The sequence below is a fragment of the Prionailurus bengalensis genome, chromosome D2, assembly GCF_016509475.1.
Source record: "Prionailurus bengalensis isolate Pbe53 chromosome D2, Fcat_Pben_1.1_paternal_pri, whole genome shotgun sequence".
Classification (NCBI taxonomy): domain Eukaryota; kingdom Metazoa; phylum Chordata; class Mammalia; order Carnivora; family Felidae; genus Prionailurus; species Prionailurus bengalensis.
In genome coordinates, this window is record NC_057351.1 from 54315736 (window position 1) to 54333601 (window position 17866).

The 17866-nt window shown below is 49.5% G+C and overlaps 1 protein-coding gene across 1 annotated transcript in view; it reads right to left on the reverse strand.

Annotated features, from left to right (window-relative positions):
- Positions 1-6191, reverse strand: part of PDLIM1 (PDZ and LIM domain 1) — a 48866-nt gene extending 42675 nt beyond the window's left edge. The window contains exon 1 of the mRNA XM_043597029.1: positions 5967-6191. Coding sequence (XP_043452964.1) covers positions 5967-6062 — 96 coding nt within the window. The 5' untranslated portion in view covers positions 6063-6191. The remainder of the gene's footprint in view (positions 1-5966) is intronic.
- Positions 6192-17866: the final 11675 nt, after the last annotated feature.

A 17866-nucleotide genomic window follows, 5' to 3' on the forward strand; every position in this document is an offset into this window, starting at 1 on the left:
ATTCATTTAAAAAAGAAATGGATGTTGGGGCGCCTGGGTGGCTCAGTCGGTTGAGCAACCGACTTTGGCTCAGGTCATGATCTCGCGTTCGTGGGTCCAAGCCCCGCATCGGGCTCTGTGCTCGGGGCCTGGAGCCTGCTTTGGATTCTGTGTCTCCCTCCCTCTCTGCTCCTCCCTCGCTCAAGCTCTGTCTCTGTCTCTCAAAAATAAAACATTAAAAAAATTAAAAAAAAAAAAAAGAAATGGATGTAAAACCTTGTGGCCCTATCTGAATTTAATCTATCCATATACATTTCAGACATCTTTATCTTCTGTAGGTCATACCTGTGTCCTTACGGTCTCACGTGGTAATATGAGTAGCCCAATCTATAAAAACTGGGCTCTCAGCCCTTGGTCAAGAAGCCGGGCTCCTTCAAGACCATAGTGTTCTTCAGGAAATCATTTCAAAGGTTTATGGAATTTGCCCAGAAGGCAGTGTACCACGTACGTGAAAGCACACCGCAGGCCTCAATTACGGAGGAGCATTCCAGTTCGCCCACGATGAGGCTAACGACATCGACAATCACACAGGGTGCTAAGTGCCATACAGAAATAACCTTTTTCTCCCTTAGGCTTTCATGGGTATGTTTCATTTTGGCCTTGGCTTGGCTGCCACTTTCCAGGCCCACGAGTGGCTGAGCAACGTGGATCTGTTTATCCCTAGTCATCTTCATTTGACACAAAAACTGCCCCCAAATCCCCTCCTACCCACCCTGGCAGGCTTCTCTCTAATCCTTCAAATCCTCTGTGCTTCTGTTCTCCACTGGCCACGTGGTCATGGAATCCCACAGCTGGACTGTCAATTCTCGCAGGTGGGGCCACGGCTTCTGGATTTTCCGGGGATTAGGGAGGGGAAGTGCTGGTCTCTGGGATGCTCTGAGCTCCAGGAGCACCTGGGCTAAGGCCACAAAACAGCTAAGGTCACCACGGCCAACTCTCACGGGTATGATAGGCTCTGGGGTGAGGAGCCCAGGAGGGTCCTCCCTACCCCTTACATTGTACCTGTACCACCATTAGCACTTCTTGGAGCTGAGTTATGTGCCAAGATTCCCACCAATGAAATATTGACAGGGATCATCTAGAGGCAGAACACAGTGGTTAAAGCTAGCCTGGGAGCCAGTCTGCCTCGTTTCAAATCCCAGCTTTGCAATTTACTGCCGGAGCGTCCTGTGTCTCTGTGTCATGGGTTGTGGGGAACACAGAAGATAATGCAAGTGCACACCTAGGTCAGAGTGGACATTGAAGAAACATTAGCCGCTGTTAAAATGATTACTATGAGATAGAGACTAAGGCTGTGGGCTTTGAAGCCAGACCTATCTCATGATTAACACAAGAGTCATCTGAACACAGATAATCACGGATGAATAACACAACACAGAATCATCTGAAAACACTTCTGAATTCAGAATACATTTTCTTAATCAACTCATAGTCGAAGGTACAACCAATACCATATTGCCTAAAGGTGAAACATTTCTTAACAGCGAAGAAGTAGGCCCTCATGTTCAAAGGGTACAAAACCAGTGGGTTTGCTGGTTTGTTATTTTATCTTTACGGATAACTGAACCACAGAGAAGGTGAACAATGTGCCCAGGGTCACCCAGTGTGGTGCTCAGGACCGGAGAGGAGCTCAGCCTGAGTCTCCACCCTGGACATGTTACCAGGTACCATACAGATGTTCTGGCAGTTTTCCCCAGGCTTTCCTGTGACACACTGGAAGTCAAACCATCCTCTAAAAATTGATTTTCTGACATAGCCACCTTTGCTCATTTTTAACCAATTTCTACCCTCTTCTTTACAAGGAAGCAGTTCAGTCAATGTAAAATTATGTAAATTCAAACAAATTACCTAAAGCAAAGCTCTCTGTGGAACAATGGGGTGGCATCCTCGGGAAGGAGCCGCCTGTCCCTGCTCTCTGCACAAAAGCAACTGCTTGGTGCTCTTCCCAGTCCTGATGAGCCAAGGAGAGTGTGACCTCAGCGGTTAGGTGATAATCTCCTCTTGGTCCTTTGCCGCGCTACAATACCTGAACGTCATTCTTCTCCCCCTCTCCTCTTTAAAGACAAATCCTGGCATGCAGAAGGTTGGGCAAGGGCAGAGTATTTGATCAGAAGGTCCCAACACTGGTGAATTTCCTGCCAGTAGGCTCAAGCATTCGCTTAAGTGCTATTCCAGGGGCACCTGGCGGGCTCAGTCAGAGCATGTGACTGACTCTTGACCTCAGGGTTGTCAATCTGAGTCCCACCCTGGGCGTAGAGATTACTTAAAAAAAAAAAAAAAAAATTATTGAAAGCACTTAAGTGCTTTTCCCTTTGACCCTCTTCCTCCTCTCTCCTTCGATCAACCATGGTCAGCTGGAGCAGCTAATATTTCCCAGGTGAGGAGGGGTGCGGGGCAAGGGCTATTAAAATATAGTGAGCCTTTATGGACACTTCTTGCCTTTCACAATTTGACAGGCCCTGTTCTTTCGACCCTTAGGACATGATGCAAATCTACTTCAGTCTGAAAAGAACACTCCTAAAAATCAGAAAAGACCCTCTGGCTACCAAGTATCCATCATTGAGCTTCCTTTAGGACACCCGAGCAAAGGGTACAGCATTCCCCATAAAACCACACTGCTCTTACTTAGCAAAGGCTTACTCAAGAGGCAAATAACAGCTCCTCCCCCCAAGAGCACCCCCTTATCTCTGGCCCCACCCTTTCCTGTCTTTTGTCAGTTGCTGGGACAGAAAAACAGTCAACATAAATTGGGCAGCAATTTCGGTCTGGGTGTGGATTCTCTGAAGGCTTCCCTTGAAAGCAACTAGAGGAAATAAGATATTGATATGGCGGGGGGGGGGAACCTTAAGGAGAGACAACTGTAGATTTGGAGCAGGAAGTGACAGAGAAAAAAATCTCAGAGGACAGAGGCAAATATGTGGCTAGATCATCACGGAGTCCACAGTAGGGGCCTTGGGGTAGAAACTGGGAAGAGGAAGCAAGTTGGTTCATGCCCATTTAAAGTTGAAAACCTGGATTGAAATTTTATCACAATAATAGAAATAAACAATGAGTAAAAGAACTACACACACAATGTGTTCTGTATGATTCCGCTCAGAAACAGGTAAACTTAAGCTATGGTGTTCAGGAAACATATTTAGGTGGTAAAACTATAAAGAAAAAAAACTAGGTGATTACCATATGTCAAGATAGGATTATGTCTGGTGCACTTCTGGAGCGCAGGCAATGTTCTAGTTCTTGTCCTGAGTGGGGGACTATACAGGTATTTACTTTATAATTGTTTCCAATGCATTTATATTTTATGACTTTTTTTTATTACAAAAAAGAAAAAGAACCCCTTTCAAGCATGCAAGATGAGAGTTATATCCGGAAGCTTTAGTAGCTTCACAAAAGACTGGAGCCAATACCAGAATAATTCACGCCACAGAAAGCAAACGCATTTATTCAAATGAAAGGTGCTCCTCTCCTGGCCTAATTTTATGGTTTGCTTTGGCGTGGAGACTCAAAGTCTATGTGTATAAAACCATACCAGCAAAGTGTGTCTGCCCCAGATGATAAATGTAGTGCACCTGCCAGCCAGAAGGCGCGTGTCTCTGTCAGTGCTTACACCTCCCCTCTCCTGTTCCCTGAGCACTCTCACGCTCCTCAACAGGCAGCCGATGGTTGGGGTTACCCCCATCTCAGAGACAAAAATGTAAGAAGGCTCACCGCCAGGTGCAACTCAAGTAAGAAGTAGAAACCAGACCACCGTAAGATCTCAGATGACCACCTCAGGGCCCCTTGAGGACGACTTTCTCATCCCCAGGAGGTGAGGAGACACATCTTTTATCCCACATAGAAATAATGACACGAAGAAACAACTGTATAACGGAGAGCATGAGAACGTCCCCTCTTCTGTGTCACTGTCACTTGTCAAAGCCACTGCCAAGGGCATTATAAAGATTAGCTTCCCTCACTAGACCACGGACACCTTGAAAGTGGAGCTGTGTCCTCTCATAGCTGGGACCCCAAGGCTTTGCACAGTATAAGCTCGTTAAACATAAACAAGTCCATAAACAAATGAATAAATATATGAAGGTACAAACCCATGAATTTACTGTTGTGGTTTCCATGCCACATAGTCATTCCTGCACAGTGCCACTTGCACTTTTTTAAAGCAGTTAAAATGACAGGAAGTAACTGCCCTTTTAACAGATTGGCAATATAGCCTCCACTTCTTAAAAGGTTTCATGCCATATATAAATTCAGAAGTGGAAAGGGCTGACAGGTTAATTATAGACACAAAGGGCAAGGACAAATGGACTATGAGGTAAGCGAGTCTAAATGTGCCTTCCCAGGACAAGCATTTATTAATAAGCCTGCAAACACTGACTGGGTACGGTCAGGTTCAGCTCTGTGCCAGGCTTGGGGGCAGGGGTCTAGATTAGGAGAAGGCACAGTTTCTACACTTGAGGAATTTGGCTGGTATCTGAGAAGACAGCATGTACCTGTAAGAATAATAAAAGAAGTCCCCTCAGGATAGCAGGTGGAACAAAGGGGGAACAGGGCCTAAGATCAGAGTCACCTGCCCCTTTAGGGGATGGGATAGTCAGAGAAGACCTCACTGGGCTAGACCTACCTGGAAGGAAATATGGCTGGGACAGTGATTGGCAGAGAATCCAAGAAGAGGCCCCCCAATTCTTTGCCTCCGGCACCCCCCACCATATTCCTTCAGCCGCTGGAGGCAGGGATTTAAGTAAGAACAAACAAACAAAACACCCACAGGGATTTTCCCTTCCCTCTCCATCCTCCCACAAAGAACAAAGGGATGTTCAGATGACTGGGGAGGCAAGTTTAGGGTCAGCTTCAGCAAGCAGATGGCCCCCAAAATGGAATACCAGGCCTCTAGGCAGGGTGTTAACACCAGGGAATGCTTTTTGCTCCCCTTTGTCATTTATTGGAAAATATTTATTGGCTGCCTTTTAGATGCAGGCAGTGAATAGGGCAACTCCCACTGGGACCTTACAGTTAGTCCAGACTAGAAGACCTAAGCCTGGGCCTCCAAACCCTGAGTTTGAGTCTCCCTGGGGTTTCTGCTTTATTCCAGGGTAATGGGCCTGGTGGTCTCCCATTACACCTGGGCCTTCCCAAAGAAAGGCCCCTCTAAGAAGCTTTCAAGCAGCATTCCCCCTCCACGCAAAGTGAAAACTCTTCCCCACCCAGTATCCCTGGGCAAAAGTGGCTGTTCGGTTGATAACCTGGGAACGGCAGGAAGAAATAAGGCATGGCCATCTCCTGCAGGAGGAGGGGAATGTCCAAGAGGGTTTATCTGGGCTTGCTTGTTTCCAAAATCCCGTACGTGCTCCAAAAGGTAGGAACGAGGTGAGACCTGGCCACGGAGTTAAGTCCAAAGAGAGGAACAGTTGTTTCAGAAATTCATCACACCTGCCCGGGGTTAACTTCCCACCTACTCCACCTCACTTCCAGGTCTTTCCAGCTGCTTCCAATCTACTTTCAGCCACTCGGGCGACTTGTGAAGAACTGGGACGGGATACCTGCCAGCGTGCGGTAGCTGCGGGGACTCTCACGCCCTCGCGCGTGGACAAGGCGCGCCCACACGCCGGGCCGCGCTTCGGTGGCGAAAGAACGAAAACTGGCCCCTCTCTGGCGCGCGCTGACACCGGCAGTGCGCGCCCGGCCGCCGCCCGTTCGCCTCGCCCGGGAGCGCAGCGGCGGGGAAGGGGCGGAGGCCCCAGGCGCACGGGGAGCGCATGGCGCGAGGCGCACCTGGATGCGACCGGCCGTGCTAGCTCGGGCCCGGGCTCCCTAACATTGGTCTCCAGGCAGCGCGACCGCGGGACCCCGGACCCCCTCCCCCAGGTCCCCTCCGGGTCCGCCGCTCCCCAGCTCGGTGCTCCCCGCTCCCTGAGCGTCCCGAGCGCTCTTACCCGGGAAATGGTCAGGGGTTGCTCGAAGTCCTTGCCCCCCACGAGGCGGAAGCCCCATGGTCCCGGGCCCTGGAGGACTATCTGCTGGCTGGTCATGGCGGGGCGACCCGAGGGCACAGACGGTGCAGGACGCGGTGCGCTGGGCTCCCGGCAGCTGTCGGAGAAAGAGCGCGCGGCGCGGGCCCCGGGAGCCTGGGGCGGGCGTGAGGAGGGAGCGCGCGGGGGTGGGGGCGCGCGGGGGCGGGGACGGCTCCGCCCCGGCGCCCCGCCCCGCCCCGCCCGGCCCGCGGCTGCTCCCCGCCCAGCGCGCCCGCCCGGGGAGCCCCGAGGCGGGTCGGGGGGTCCGGGTTCTCCGCAGCCCCGCCCCAGCAGCGTCTCCCGCCCGCCCCCCTCTCCCCGGCGCAGGCCGCCGCCGCTCCCAGCCCCGCCGGGGGTGCTAGGTGCGAGCCAAGCAGGTTCCGACACACACACCGCGCCGGAGACAAAGCCGGGCTCGGCGCTTTCGAAAATGAGTTTGGAAGTGCTGTGCTAACTCAGCCCTCAGAGGTCCACTGCATTTTTACGTTTGCTTCTCGTGAATGCTAATGATGTTTAAAAGGTGCTTTCGAATGATCTCATGGGATGCGCTGCGGCAGTCAGGGCGTTTAACCCCATTTTACAGATGAACTAAGTGAGCCGGCCTGAAGTTAGAAGGCTCGCCCGAGGCCACACCGCTCGTCAGTGATGTAACCGTAACCCCGCCCGGGCTCCCCGTGCTGCAGAAGCTCACACTGGAACTTTCCTAATGCTAATGAGACCATCGCACGATGTTGTGACTGGACTTCACAACTTTCCTAGAAACCTTTCCTCCAGACGGGAGTTCGGAGTTCGAGTTCGCCGTAGGTTCTGACCTTCATTTCAGACGTCAAGTCCGGGGTGGGCCAAGAGCTAAGCGCGTGGAGAGAGCCCTAAGTTGAGGACAAAAACTTGAGTTCCCAGCCTGCTACCTGCCTTGTAACTGGGCTCCCTGCCACCCTGGCCTTTCAGTGCATTCTCCACGCCAGACCAGACCAGGTTCCCCGCTGTCCGCTGGGTCTGCACTCCAAGTAAGGCTGAAGTCCAAACGCTTATCAGGCCACCCACAGAATAACCCAACTCCCTGTCTGACCTCATATCCTCCTACTGTCCCCCCACCCCTACCCCACACTGGCCCTGCTCCTGCCTCAGGGCCTCTGTCTAGAATTCTCTTCTCCAGCCATCCATGGCCTTCTCTTTGTTCAGATGTCATCATACAGGCCATTGCTGAGTGCACTCAATTTCAAACCCTCTCTCCAGGGGCGCCTGGGTGGCTCAGTCAGTTAAGCCTTTGACTTTGGCTCCCGTCATGATCAGTGGGTTCGAGCCCCGCATCATCAGCTCTGTGCTGACAGCTCAGAGCCTGGAGCCTACTTCTGATTCTGTCCCTCTCCCGCTCACCCTCTGTCTCTCAAAAATGAATAAATGTTAAGAAATCTAGAACCTTCTCTCTAGACTGCCCTCTTACCTTCCCTATTTTATCTTTCTCCATTGTATTTATCACCATCTGACATATAGTTAATATTTTACTTATTGTTTGTCCCATCCCCACTTCTAACCATTAGTTCCCAGAGGGGAGCTAATTCGATCACTGCTGTATCCCAGTGCTTAGAATAGTGCCTGGCACGTAGTATGTAAGGAATGCAATTCACCGGCCACCCTTATGACCACCTTGCCTCCCTGGGCCCAGGTTCTTCATAGATTTCTTGGCGCTTGGGCCCCAGCACAGTGCTGGGCACACAGCACATGCTGTATGCATTTGTTAAAAGCAGAGCTCTGTCTCTGTGACCCCGGCATACTTACCAAGGAGCACTGTGCACAGATTTGCATATAAACAAATACTTTATTTCTCCAATTGTGTCACAGCACAAATGCATATGCCTCGAATTGGTTGCTCAAAGTGGATCTATGTTATCTCTACATCCCTTACAGCCCCCCCCCGCCCCCCCTTCCCCCGCAACCTGACATTCTTCCTTGAATCTGAGAAAAAAGGAATGGAGTTATAGCCAGGAACCAGCCACCTGCTTCATCGAAGCCAAACATATACCCTCTTCAATTAGTTTCTGTGGATTAGAAAACATGTTAGTGTTTCAAGTCCCTGCAGAATTTGGGGGAATCATTAAATTCTGAGTCTGCCTTTAGATGTGCAGTAGTTTTGAATATTTTGTGTTCTAGGAGGAGAAAAAGGTTGAAAAGCCACAGCCTCTGTGTTCCCCAAGAGCAGGGGGCTGCCTCTCATTCTTCCCAGGTGTCCCACTGGCATGAACCTGATACATCGTAGGTGCCAATGAGTGCTTATTGCATGCAATATTCTTTACAAATATGGGGCCCTAGTACTGCTGTGAGGTCGTCCAAGTCCACAGCTGCTGTTAAATGTTAAATGTTCTTGATTGTTAAATGTTCTTGGTTGCGGTCCGGCTTTCCACAGCAAGAGCTATGAAACAGTCAACCCTTTGACCCAGTCATCCCCTTTCTGGGCACTGGTTCCAAGGACATAATTTCAAAGGAGAAAAAAGCTATATGTACAAAGATATTTATAGCTGCATTATTTATAATGACGAAAAACTGGAATCAAGCAGTAACAGAGAAGTGGCTAAATATGGTATGGCCGTGAGGGAATAGTACACAGCATGAACATGAAAACAGTGAAGGGTACGAGGAGGCAGGGGATGTGCTTTCAAAATACATAAAAAAGAGTTTACAAAATTATGTGTAAACCCAATAGTATTATTTATAAACAAAATTATTTGTTAATTTGATGTTAAAAAATAAAAATGATGCCTACCTGCTATCAAAAATTAGGAGAGGGGTGCCTGGGTGGCTGAGTAGTTTGAGTGTCCAACTCTTGGTTTTGGCTCAGGTCATGATCTCACTGTTCATGGGATCAAGACCCGTGTGGGGGCTCCGTGTGCTGACAGTGTGGAGCCTGCTTGGGATTCTCTCTCTCTCTCTCTCTCTGCCCCTCCCCTGCTCTCTCTCTCTCTCCCTCTCTCTCTCTCTCTCTGCCCCTCCCCTGCTCTCTCTCTCTCTCTCAAATAAATAAGCATTAAAAAAAAAAAATTCTCTCTCTCTTCCTCTGCCTCTCCCCCATGTGCATGCTCTCTCTCTCTCTCTCTCTCTCTCAAAACAAAGTCCTTAGATGGATGGAGACTAAATGCTAGTGTTTTGGGGTGGAGGGTAGGCACCTCATCTTCTATCTAGAAGCTAGCTCTGAGATGGGCACACAACTTGTACTCAGAAAATACCCAGTGATTTGACAGTGATTGACAGCTCTGACACCTTGCAAATGCAAGCAAACTTGTCTTATCTTAAACACTGTTACTTGTTTATCTATACTCTCCAGGTCCCTCAGACCCTAGACTCAAACTGAGTACTAAGGGAATGCCCTTAAGCAACCTCTCTGAAGTTCAGTTGTCTTATTGTTATTATAATGCATTCCATAAAAGTTTATTGACCTAAACAGCCTTCATCAATCAAATATTTGGGCGTGGGCAGGTGGGGGGACTTGCAGGAGAATTCAGGAGAAATGGGAAGCAAGGAGGGTAGGAAAAAGTGGTCCAGAAAATCAGGGGGGACAGTGGGCCTTCCCAGCTCTCAATTTTACAGTGTGGACAGGGTGGAAGGTGACTGTTGGTGGGTTCCTCCAGTAAGGCTTCTTGCAGATGTAGCGAACACAACGCACCCCCCCCCCCCATTCCTCCACTCCCCAGCGAGCCATTGCCAGGACCCTCCAGAGCCACTGTGCTGAGACTTGGCTTCCTGGAACAACAGCTCCAGTTCATAAGGACAGGGAGTCCAGGCTGGGCTAGGCTTGAACTATAGTTTTATTTAATCTCCAGGACAAGTCCTGTACTTGTGACCGCAGAGCCCCCATTCCTGGAGATCGCCGCTAGGACCCCTCCCCTGGGCTAAGCGTTTCTTGAGGGACCTGACTCCTAGACTCTACCCCTAAGGGGGATCTGAGCCCCGCTGGCCCAGAGAGAGTGCGGGCGCGGGGTCGCAGCGGCTCTCAACTCCCCAAACGGGTGCAACTGCCCCAGCCAAATCACACCCGAGCGACTGACTTCCTTCTCTTTTCTTTAAAAAGAACTGAAACTCAAGCTCACAGTCTTGAGAAACAAAGGCATCTCTCCCTGCCTAGTCCTATCCCACCAGTCTAGACCCCGTTGGTCCCCAACCCCGCTCCCAGGGTGGGCGCGTCCTTCACTGGGATCCGCGCGCGGCTCCTCCCCGTGCGGCTCCAGGACGGCCTGTGGCGGAACCGGCCCGGGGAGGTGCCCCCGGCTGTGCCACGGACCGGACAGCGAATGGACTCTCAATTCTTGCTTTTCTCCCACTTCCTGCTCCAGCCGACAGGGAAATCCTGAAGTGGCCTCTTGGGATTGGGCGCCTCTCAGATTCCGTTCGGCACCGAGCATGCTCCGTGGTGCCTTGGGCGGTAAAGACACCTAAGCAGTGGACCTGGCCTCCGGCCTGGTGAGGGTGTGGACAGATGAGCTAGTGGTGCAGGTTGGCCCTGCCCAGAGCAGACCAGAGCTATTTTGTCCACCTGCCTCCTGGCTCCCTTGACAGGTGGCACAAAAGTTATCAAAGGTAGAGAGGCCTGGACCACTGCTATTTCTCAAGCATCCCTGCTTATTAAAAGAGGAGTGCCTCTGTTAAGCAAGTGTCTGACTTCCGCTCAGGTCATGATCTCAGGGTTCATGGGTTCGAGCCCAGAATCAGGCTCTCTGCTATCAATGCAAAGCCCACTTCAGATCCTGTATCTCCTTCTCTCTCTCTGCACCTCCCCCCTTCTCTCTCAAAAATAAATAAACTTTAAAGAAAAAAATAAAAGAAGAAGAGATTGCAAACCTGGATCATAGAGTAATGCGTATTAAATGTTTATATTGAAGAAGTTAAGAAGACAATGTCATATAATTGTGTTGTTCACAAGATAATTAATAGATTAATAAACAATGTAATTTGTCTGCTAATGGGACCTGAATTTAAAGTTGTGTGATGAACATATTTCATTGCTGATATTCTATTTCTGTGGCTTTATATGTAACCTCATCTAGAGAAACTTCAAAAGTCTAAATTTGAGTCTTTAGCTCACCTGGAGTCACCCTTTGGCCGCTTCCCCTAACGGGGGAAGGTGGCTTGGGGTCAGTTACCCCTAATGGGGGAAGGTGGCTTGGGGTCAGTTACCCAACAGACCCTAGCCCAATACCCAGACAATGAACATTGCCTCATTACTAAACAGTGACTATGAGTCAGAGTGTGTGCTAGAACTTGACATCCATTGTTGCATTTCATCTGGACAAGAGCCCAGTGAAGCGTCACGATGCCCTTATTACCAGAGGGAGCAGAGGCATGGAGCCACCGCCTTGGACCCCTGGACCCCCGTCATGGAAGGACTTGTTCCAGCTCCTGCGAGGGGGACAGCCTCAGGCTTCCCACCCCTTCAAGGAGTGCCTCCAACTGTGAAGAGCAGCCTTGCCCAAGGGCATGCCCTTCCCCATGCTGCCTGTATCCCATGACTGGTCTAGGTGGGGACAAAGAAGTGACCATTTGGGCCCAAGGTGGGACAAGTTGGCTGGGTCGTATTGGCCCCAGAGTTCCCTGTGGAATAGGCCAAGCCCGACAGGCCTATGTGGCAGTTCAACTTCCCTCTCTGCCCAATCCAGTCTCCTCCCTACTCCCTTCTGCGGACATGGAGCCCGAGGGCGCTCCTTAATAAACATCCTGCATGCTTCACTCTGTCTCTGGAACCAGGGAACCCAGCCTGCAACAAGCCCAGACAGGTTAAGAGATTTTCCTAAAATCACTCAGCAACCAAGTAACAGGGCAAAGTCTGAGCTGGGGAAGCATAGGAAGAGTGGTAGGGTCTGAAGAGCTTTGTAACAGAAGAGGGAGGGGCAGGTGGTTATTCAGAGTTTCCTAGGATTCCAGAAAGACCCCTCAGGCCCACAATTCATGGAGGTCCCAAGGACCAGATCTTCCCACTTCACTGGCATGCACACCCACAGCCCTAGTGCCAGCAACTCAACTCGACTAGATCCTTCAGGAATGGTTTTTTGGACTTCCTCCTTGGAGGATGTGGAACCTGCAAAAAGCTTTAAAAGTATGAGCACATATGGAAGCAGAGAGGCCATACCGGGTGGCAGAAACAGGACAAGGTAGTAGGAAAGGCAGAGGATGGTCTGCTGGAGTGACCTTATGGGATGACAGGCAGGCTGTAAAGTTCTGTGGGGAGGGCTCTGAATGCCAGGGATCTGATGTGGTGTGCAGTGGGGACAGGCACTTAGCCTCATCTCATTCCATCCATTCTCTCTCTCTCTCTCTGACATCCCCCCTCAAATCCATTTCCTTTTGGGGCTGGCCTGTGCTGCTGGCCTGGTCTGGCCGTGGCTGATACTGAAACCAACTATTTATAGCATTTGAGGACAGATGGAGTGGCAGGCCAGTTTCCATGACGCCAGGGCTCCTTGAGGGTAGCTTCCTCCCCGCTGGGTCCCCACCGCCCCCACTGGGTCTGTCTCCTCTTCTATTACCTCTAGCTCTCTACTCTCATGTGGTCATTCCTTGGGAAGCAATGAGGGAGGGGGTGCTGCATGAGAACAGAGCTGGAGGCCAGCGGGCAAAGGTGATGCCACCACCTGTCCCCCTACTCCCTGCGTTAGATCACAGTCCAGGCTGAGGAGAGGTCCCAGCCATCACCACAGGATGATGTGGGCCTGGGCTCTTCCACTCTCAAGCCTAACCACCTAGCTTCTGCCTTCACCTCCCACCTGCTGACGGCCTGAGGTTATAAATCCCTTAGAGCTGATGTAACCTACAGGGGTCTGGAGGTCAAAGAGGTCAGAAAAAAATGAAGGGGAGAAAGTGAAGACAACAGCGCTCCTAGCCAGAGGGTAGCTCCTATTCTGGAAGCACCGTAGAAAGAGAGTTCTGCCATTCGTCAGCTGTGACAGTTTGGCAAATCATGCAGCCTGTTGTTTCCTTCTTCTCTTTTAGTCAACAACCACTTACCGGACACTTATCATTTGCTACAGGCTGTTCTCTGTGCTAGAAAATCAACAGCAAACCAAATGGACACAAATTTTCTCCCCGGTGGGGCTTACATTTTAGTGTGATGGACAAACAAAACAAGTAAACCATATGGTATGTTTTGTGTATGTATGTGTAGGTAGGTGTGCATGTGTTTAAGTAAGTATATGTATGTATACGTGTATTTGCATGCGTATGTGTTCCAGTCAAAAGGGCCTACAAGCAAAGATACTCCAGAGCCATGAGTACACCTGGTATCCTGATCTTGGTTTCTAAATACCACAGGAGGAGGCCAAGACTTCTCAGAGAAATTCTAGAGCAGCAGCAGGGTAGGTACAAGATTAGCCTGGGCTAGCTTGTTACGCAGAGAGTAAGAAAGTGCTTGAAAAAGTGGTGGGGGCGTGTTCTGGGAGCACAGAAGCCTGCTAAAGGGGCTCTAGCTGGTCACATCTGAGGCAATTTCTTAAAATAATAAGGAATTCTAGCCTATTGGGAAAAGTAAGAAGCTACAAGTCCACACAGTAGATAAATGGATAGGTACAGAAAGGCAGGCAGGCAGGCAGGATGGCAGGAAGGAAGAAGGGGCAGGAAAGGTTCTTGCTTACAGTAGACTTTTAAACCCCATGTAGTAAATGTAGAGGGAATAGCCAGAGTTTGAAAACCATCATTTTGCAGCTATCATGGCAAGGATTAATTTGGGTGTGAATCATCACTGGATGCAAAGTCAAGTGTGAGAGTGCGATGAGAAGCAGGGTAGGGTGTCTGCGTAGTCTTAAAACCTCTCCCCACAGATTGCCTATCAGATACGAAGGGGGAAAAACAACAACAAAAGACAACAACAAAACTTGGCAAACTCTAACACCATCTTGCCAGAAGATCAAAATTAACTTCACCTGTGAGGAGCAAAAGAACACTGTGTGGCTCAGACAATGATATCCTGAGAAGGACACAATATTGCTTATGTAACATTCCAGTCAGGAATGCATAACTTGACTCGAATCACAAGGAAACATCCAACCACCCCCCTTTGAAATCTAAAGGGATGGGGAGGTAGTGGGCGGGGTTTAGTGGTTGCCAGCTCCCAAGGAGATGTTTCCAAGGAGAGAGCAGAGGAGAAAAAGTAAATAAATAAAGGGATGGGGGAGGGACTATATTCTTCAAAAAGGGCAATGTCATAAAAGACAAAGTTTGTAGACACATTTCAGATTAGAGGGGAATAAAGAGACAATCTAAATGCAATGTATCTGGGAGGGGAGGGCAAAAAATGGATGCAGATGTGAGATTAGACGGAAGTTCAATGTTCAATTTACAACAACGTTCAAAAGTATCAGTGTCTAAGTAGAGAACTAGGTTGTGGTTGTGTAAGAGAATATCCGTATCTTTAGGAAATTCACGAGAAAGTGTTTAGTGGTAAAGGGCCACATGTATGTATATGTAGCTTATCCTCAAATGTTTCAGAAAAAAAATGTGCACGCGTGTGTGTGTCGGGGGGTGTAGAGTAAAACTGGGATAAAATGTTAACAATAGGTATACGAGGTAAGGGATATATGGGTGTTCTTTGTATTGTCTTTATTCTTTTTCTGTGATCTTGAACTGATCTCCAAATGAAATGTTTTTTTTTAATTTTTTAATGTTTATTTATTTTTGAGAGACAGAGAGAGAGACAGAGTGCGAGGCAGGGAGGGGCAGAGAAGGAGACACAGAATCCGAAGCAGAACTCACCAGCTGTGAGATCATGACCTGAGCCGAAGACAGATGCCAAACCCCAAACCAACTGAGCCACCTAGGTGCCCCCAAATGCAATGTGTTTTTGTTTGTTTTTTTAAGGAAAAACATATAGGATGATAGATGGTGTTGCAGTCTATGGCAAAAAGTAAACATGGGCTGTAAATGTTAATGATAAAATGATGAAAGTGACAAGGGAGGACTTCTCCAGGAAAGTGATCTGAGTCAAGACCTGAACAGGGGAGCGAGCACGTAGATATGTGGGGAAAGCATTCCAGGCGGAGGAAATGGCACAACGATGGGAACCGGCCTGGCACCTTCCTCAGCAGGGGCTGTGGCTGAGCTGAACGCCTGGAGTCGTGGAGATGAGGTCAGAGAAATACCAGCACCTAACCGGGCAGCGCCTCCCGCGTGGGGCATCTGAGAACCACCAAGAGCAAGAGGAAGGTCTGAGGGCTTTGCTGTGGATTAACAGATCTGCCCCTTGTCCCCCACACTCTGCTGTGTTGGAACAAATGGCAGAGCAGGCAGGAGCGGCAGCAGGGGAGCAGGGAGTGGCTTGCTGCCAGAATCCAGCCTAGAGGTGACACTGGCTTGGGGACCCAGGGTGGGAGCAGAGGAGTCTGGGGGCGGTGCTTGGATTCTGGCTGTATTTTATGGCATTTGCTGACAGATGGGAAGCTCGGTGCAGGCCGGAGGTCAAGGATGACTCACGTGTTCCAGCCTGAACAACAGCTACGAGGATGGAATTGCCATTAACTGAAACAGGGAGGCCTGTGGGAGAGGCAGCTTTGGGGGAACCCTGAGGAATTTGGGTCCGGACATATTTAAGTGGCAGACTTACCCAGTAGGTACTTCTGTGGAGATGTGTAGCAGGCTGTTGTATGTAGGAGTCTGGGGGCCTGAGAGAGGCCCAGGCAAGAGGCAGGCACACAGGGGATTTTTAGGCCGAGGGGATGGATGAGGGCACCGGGGACAGGGACAAGAAGGGGGCGGGCAGGGAATGGGCCTGGGCCCACCAACTGTGAACGCGGGGGCTGGGGAATGAGGAGGAGCAGCCAGAGCAGACCCAGAAGGAGCCACCAGTGAGGCGGGACCAGAACCTAAAGAGAGTGCGACCTGGGAGCCAAGGAGAAAGGAGTATTCAGGTGTGTCTGAAAAGTCCAGGGAGCTGAGAACTGAGAACCGCCCATACGATTCTCGCCGTTAAGGCCCTTGAGGGTCCTGATTGCAGAGTTTGTTAGGGTGATGGCAAAATCCCAACTGGAGGGGATTCAAGATGGGAAGGCATCCGAAGAGCGAAGAGCGGGAGACAGCAGGTATGCGTAGCTTTCTGAGGGATTCTGCTGTAAGGGAAGGAGAGAAATGACGTGGTCCCTGGAGGAGGAACAGCATAGGAGAGGCTTTTCCTTAAATGGAAGGGGGAGATTGGATCTTTTTTGCAGGGTCATGGAAAGGTTGCTGTATATAAGGGACTTCATTGTTTCTAGGTCAATGGGACCTTCTTGTATTCTTTCCCGGGCCTGATCCTGCTCTGGGCTGACCTTCTGATGCCCCCTGGATGAAAGCTCAGCCTCCTCTCTGTCCCTTTTATGCAGCAATTCTTGAAAATTCTAGTCTCTCTTCCTGGAGCCCCCTCCCCATCTCCTCTGGCCTGTTTCTCCCACAGGTTCCTGGAAAGTGCCCCCTAGTTGCACACCACCTGCTCTGGCCCAGCCCGTCTTGATCCATGCTCCATGTTAAGGAGCCCCACTTTAATTCTTTGGAAACGTTTCAAAAATACTACAGACCGTTCACCTACAATTGGACTCCCAAGCAGAAGGTGATGAGGGCACCTCCAAGCCCACAATCATTTTGTGGGTACAAAGCAAGAAGAGGTTTCAGGGAGTGGTACCGGTTGAGGGAGGGCGTAGGATGATGAATTCTTAGTGACAAAGAGGTAAAGACAAATCCAAGAGAAGTGCCAAGGAAGAACTGACAGGTCTTGTCAACCGTTGGGTGGCAATGTGTGTGTGTCAAAAGCCTTAAATATGGTGTGCCCTTTGACCTAGCCATTCCACTTCTAGGAATTTGTCTAGGAAAAAGTAGGCATTTAAGGTACTAAGAGCGTGTAAAAGGTCGTTCACCATCGAGTTGTCCATAATTGAGAAATATTGGAAACACCTTAAGTGTCAAAAATAGATGGCTGCTAGATACACAATGGCACAATTATACCGTGGAATACCATGTAATCATTAAGTAAAGACATAGAGGTGAATACGCCTTGTCAAGAAAGGTGTTTATGATTAGTGAGAGGAGCAGGTTATACACACACACACACGTGTAGAGCATGAAAGAGGTTATATATATCTCAGTGGTAATAACTAGGTGAGTTCTGTTTTGCTTTGATAACTGTTGTTTCATTTAAAAAGTAGAAAAAAAGTAGGAAAAAAAGTTACCATAGGAAAAATAAAAGGGTAATATTAAAGTTAGGAGAATAGATAAGATTGCCCAAGCCACAGATTATAGAAGGGGAAGCTTAGGGAACATTCATAATGAAGTAGTGAAGAGAGGAGGAAAAGCCGAGAAGGAATTCAAAGACACAGTGAGGGGAGAGGCAGGAAGATCTCACGGAGGCCAGGAACAAGTGAGCTTGTGGTCCTCGCTGCTGGTTAGCTCCCCAAAGTCATTCCCAGCTCCCTTCCATCTTGCCCACTGCCCTCTGACAGTTTCTTTACAGTGAGGAGTAGCCAAGGGATTAGCTCCAGCCAATGAGATGTGGGAAGATGTCTGCTGGGGAGCTTTTTGGAAAGGATTTTTCTTCCCTAATCACACACAGAGAAAACCTGTGTCCTGTGTTGCTGTCTCCTGCCATCAAAGGTGGTTGTATGGGGATATGATGCTTGGAGCTGTCAAGGTGGCCAACTTGTAATCACGAGAGAAAGGCCAGGAGAGTCAGATACACTAACCCAGAGTGTGTCTTCTTTTCTGTGAGATAATGAGACACAATCTGTCACATAAGCTGTCACTTTGGGGGCCACCTGCTACTGTAGGTAGAATCATTTTTTTTTTTTTAGTTTATTTATTTATTTATTTTGAGAGAAAGAGAG